The following is a 5,251-nucleotide window of genomic DNA, read 5'->3' as shown; positions in this document are numbered from 1 at the left end:
ATAATGGGGTTGATTTTTTTTAGGATGATCTCCATGGTGATGGATCATCCTCATAAGAAATCAGCTCATTTCAAAACTTCTAACTCCATCAAAAGTGGTTTATAAATTAACGCTAGAAAATGACGATCCACGATTCTTCAACTTTAACTTGTAAACTGGGCTTTGAAGTTGCAGAATAAGCTGATTTTTTGTGAAGATAATCTCCTCACCATAAAGATTATTCTCACAACAAAACAAAAAAAAAAACAAAAAAACAAAAATCAACTCATTCTAAAACTTCTAGCCCATATAAAACAAAACACTTTGACTATCTTATTGAGTGTTGAACCTGACCTATCTAATATTTGTTAGTTATAAAATTCGCTAATCAAACAGGCATTGTTCCCTTCCCCGATTTGAATTTTTGTACTATTTTATTTATTTTTTTAAAATGATCGAGAAACAAAAATAGAACTGTTAACACTAAGCATTTCTGGAAGAAATTCCTTCATATCTTTTCTATAACAGAGGAGATATATATATACACCTCTTTCTACAAGAAAGGAAACTAAATATTCTTACAATCCATTTACATTTACTCAAAAATATTCTCCAACCAATAAATCCCTAAGAATCAGTAATAGAAGCTAGGAAATATATTTTACACCTCTAATACAGCTATGGCTGACACTCCCCCTCAAGTTGACGCATAGATGTCTATCATGTTCAACTTGTCCAATGAGGTGTTAAACGTTTTTCCTGAAACAGCTTTTGTTAAAACATCTGCCAATTGATTCTCGGACTGAACAAATGGAAAATGTATCACTTTTCGATCAAGATTCTCCTTTATGAAGTGACGATCAACTTCCACATGCTTGGTGCGATCATGTTGTATAGGGTTATGAGCAATTTCAATGGCTGCTTTGTTGTCACAATGCAAGTTCATTGGTTTTAGATGCTTGATCCCTAGATCTTTTAGTACATTTTTTACCCACAATAACTCGCATACACCATGAGCCATACCTCGAAATTCTGCTTCTGCACTTGATCTTGTCACAACCCTTTGCTTTTTGCTTCTCCACGTGACTAGATTTCCCCCTACAAATGTAAAGTACCCAGAGGTGGATCGTCTAGTAGTTTGGTCTCCTGCCCAATCTGAATCTGTGTATCCTTCAATATCAAGTTTTCCATTATTCGAGAATAACAAACCTTTACCTGGAGAATTCTTCAAATATCTTAGGATTCGATATACAGCATTCATATGTTCTTCACTTGGTGCATGCATAATTACAATGCTTACAGCATAAGCTATATCAGGTCTGGTGTGTGACAAGTATATTAATCTTCCAACCAAACGCTGATAACGACCTTTGTTTGATGGGACTTGATCTGCAAGCTCTCCGAGTTTATGGTTCATATCTATAGGTGTCTCTGCTGGTTTGCAATCAAGCATTCCGGTTTCAGCTAGAAGATCAAGCACATACTTTCTTTGTGATAAAGAAATTCCATGTTGTGATCTTGCAACCTCAATTCCTAAGAAATATTTCAAATGACCAAGATTCTTCATTTCAAACTTTGTGGACAAATATTCTTCTAATGCCTTCATTTCATACGAGTCATCACCCGTAATAATAATATCATCAACATACACAATTAGAGCTGTTACTTGTTCTGCATTGTTTTTTATAAACAGAGTATGATCTGAATTACTCTGCTTATAACCAAACAACTTCATAGTTTTTGAGAATCTACCAAACCAAGCTCTTGGTGATTGTTTCAGCCCATACAATGACTTTTTCAACTTGCAAACCATCCCATTTCTTGAAAGTTTTGTTCCTGGAGGCAAGTCCATGTATACTTCTTCTTCTAAATCTCCATTCAGGAAGGCATTTTTAACATCAAATTGTTGTAGTGGCCAGTCCCGATTAGCTGCTATAGATAAGATAATACGGATTGTGTTAATTTTGGTTACTGGTGCGAAAGTTTCTTGGTAGTCCACCCCATATTTCTGCGTATATCCTTTTTCAACTAATCTTGCTTTGTATATGTCTATGCTGCCATCCTCTTTAATTTTTATTGTAAACACCCATTTACACCCAACTGTCTTTTTTCCTTTAGGCAAAGGTACAAGTTCCCAGGTAGCATTTTTTTTGTAGGGCCTCCATCTCTTCATTTACTGCTTTTGTCCACTTTGGGTCAGTCAAAGCATCCTACACACTACTAGGAATAGAAACAGAGGATAATTGATTAACAGTAAATGCATATGATTTTGACAATCTATGGTCAAATACATAGTTGCTGATGGGATATTTAGTGTTAGACTTGAGATCAGGTTCATACTGTTTCTTTGAGACTCCTTTATTTATTCTTTGTGGATACCTAGGAGCTATGTTTTCTGCAGGAACAGGAGGAATCATATTCAACTCATTCAGTATGGGTTGTGAGGTTACCTGAGGAATGACATACTCGGGCTCGATTGATTCTTCAGATGATGGTGTTAACAAAGGCAAATCTGGGATATCTACTATTTGATCAAGAGTGTCAGGAATTGTTTCTTTGTTCGTGCTAGAGTTCTGGCCTTGGACATCATCTTCATTTCCTTCTTCTAATTCAACAAATTCATCGTTACCCTTTTTGATATTTTCAAAACTCTCTTCAATACCACTCTCCCCCTGAAGAGAAGTTTGAGAAACTCCCCCTAAGTAATATGGCTCCATTTCACGAAAGGAAACATCTAGAGTGACATGTAACTTTTGGGTATAAGGATCATAACACCGATATCCTTTCTGAAAATCTGAGTAGCCCACGAAAGCGCATTTCTTGGCACATGGATCAAGTTTACTTCTATGAACTTTGGGAACATGAACATACGTTGTACAACCAAATACTCGTGGTTCTAGATTTGGTAATGGAGGAATGGAAAGTAATGATTGCATCTTCTGTAGTGGAGTCTGGAAATTAATTACTCTGGATGGTGTTCGATTTATTAAATAACATGCGGATTTCATAGCTTCTCCCCAGTAGAACCGCGGCATATTCATGCCAAAAAGTGAGGCACGAACAACTTCCAGAATTTGTCGATTCTTCCTTTCTGCTAAACCATTTTGCTCTGGAGCATAGGTACAAGAAGTTTGGTGTCTAATCCCATGACTACTCAAAAATTTTCCAAGGGTTGGCATGACCACGAATTCCTTACCATTATCAGTTTGAAAAACTCGAATCTGTTTTTGATATTGAGTGTAAACCATACTATGAAACTCCTGAAATGCTTCACATACATCACTTTTATTTTTAAGAAGAGAAATCCAAGTCATACGAGTACATTCATCAATAAAAGTAACAAAATAACGAGCTTTTGAAATAGAAGGAATTCGTGCAGGTCCCCAAACGTCCGAATGAATTACCATGAAAGGTTCTGAACTCTTATTAAGACTTGGTAAATAAGACACACGATGACTTTTAGCCAATTCACAAACTTCACACTTAAAATCTGAAGCACTTACATCTGAAAACAAATGTGGTTGCAATTTTTTAAGGTAACCAAAAGAAAGATGTCCTAATCTTCGATGCCACAACCAAATAGTTGTTCGAGCCTTGTCTACTCCACCTGAGTTTATTGTATTATTTGCTTTTGGGTTGTTATCTTTTGTCAGATCCAAATAGTAGAGTTTGCCCCGTTTAACACCATAACTAAGAATCTTCCGAGTTCGAATGTCCTGAAATACACAATAAGATGGCCAAAAAGTAACTGTACATGATAGTTTAGAAGTAATCTGGCTAACAGATAACAGATTATATTCTAATAAAGGAACAACATGTACAGTGTCTAAAGTGATTGTTTTGGATAGAGTAACAGGTCCCTCTCCCATAACAGGTGAGGTACTACCATTGGCTGTGGATATGACAGTTTGAGGTGAAGACAAAATGGATTGTAACTGACCAAGATCTTTTGTCATATGATCAAATGCACCTGTATCAATAATCCAAGTACTATTCTTAGAATTTGTTGACAAAACAGATGCTTTACCGATAATACCTGGAAGAGTGACATTTGTTGAAGGTTTGGCTATTAGAGTTTCTTCTTCTGTATTTGCTACTATGGCCTTCCCGAGTATCTGCTTCCTTGGTTTTTTCGTGAAATCCCACCAATCTGGATAACCAATGATTTCATAACACTGCTGTTTCGAGTGGCCTGTTTCGCCACAATGAGTGCACACCAAACCACCAGATCTTCCAAGTTGATTGTTTCGAGTCTTAGAAGACCCAAGTGATGCTCCGGGTCGAGTCCGATTAGTCACCATAGCAGAATTTTCTGAAATCATACGTGAACCTCCCATTGTTTGTTTCTATTGATACTCTCGTCGAACATATGCATAGCTGCTTTCCAGATCAAGTTTTGGCTCTTTCCTCAAGATTTCTCCACGGACCTGATCAAATTCAGGGTCAAGTCCACTTAGAAAAATGTGGACTCGTAGCCTAGCCATTGCAGAATGTAGTTGTATGATTCCTTCAATAGTTCCTTCTTGTGTAATGGACCTGTGGTCAATTTCCTGAAAAACAGCACAAAGTTCATTATAGTATGTGGATAGAGGCCGACCTTCTTGTTTGATGGAGAAAGATTTTTGGTTCAGTTCAAAGAGACAAGTCTCATCAGATCCATCATAGAAGGTTTTTGACAGAGCAACCCAAATTTCGTTTGCTGTGGAGAGACGAATAAATCGTTGCATCAAAGGAGGGGACATTGAATCGATAAACCAACTCTTGACTTTATTATTTTCGGTAATCCAAGTGCCGAGGTTGGGATCTCCAGGCGCTGGTTTTTTTGTTTCTCTGGTGAGATACCCGGCTTTATTCCGAGCACCAATACGCATCTCCATCAACTGTGACCAGAGTGAGTAATTCGTTTCATCTAGTGTGATTCCAGTGGGGAATGCGGTGTTGTCTTGGTGAACAACAATTTGTGGAGGTTCAGCCATGAAGGTGAAAGTGAGTGTTTTTCTGGTTTGGTATGGCAGAAAAAAAAAATCCCTTTCTTTCTAGGATCGAATCTGCTCTGATACCATGTTAACACTACGCATTTCTGGAAGAAATTCCTTCATATCTTTTCTATAACAGAGGAGATATATATATACACCTCTTTCTACAAGAAAGGAAACTAAATATTCTTACAATCAATTTACATTTACTCAAAAATATTCTCCAACCAATAACTCCCTAAGAATCAATAATAGAAGTTAGGAAATATATTTTACACCTCTAATACAGCTATGGC

General features: G+C 36.9%; 1 protein-coding gene across 1 annotated transcript; it reads right to left on the bottom strand.

Moving 5' to 3' along the window:
• Window positions 1-4,325: 4,325 nt before the first annotated feature.
• LOC147382449 (uncharacterized) lies at window positions 4,326-4,955 on the bottom strand. The gene has a single exon (XM_086427167.1). The coding sequence runs from the start codon at window positions 4,953-4,955 to the stop codon at window positions 4,326-4,328; it is 630 nt and encodes a 209-aa protein (XP_086283293.1).
• Between the last annotated feature and the right edge of the window lie 296 nt (window positions 4,956-5,251).

Source organism: Akebia trifoliata, chromosome 16 (assembly GCF_017979445.1).
Source record: "Akebia trifoliata isolate Shusen 1 chromosome 16, ASM1797944v1, whole genome shotgun sequence".
Taxonomy (NCBI): Eukaryota; Viridiplantae; Streptophyta; class Magnoliopsida; order Ranunculales; family Lardizabalaceae; genus Akebia; species Akebia trifoliata.
The sequence above is the reverse complement of the archived record's forward strand: the minus strand, read 5'-3'. Positions and strand labels throughout refer to the sequence as shown.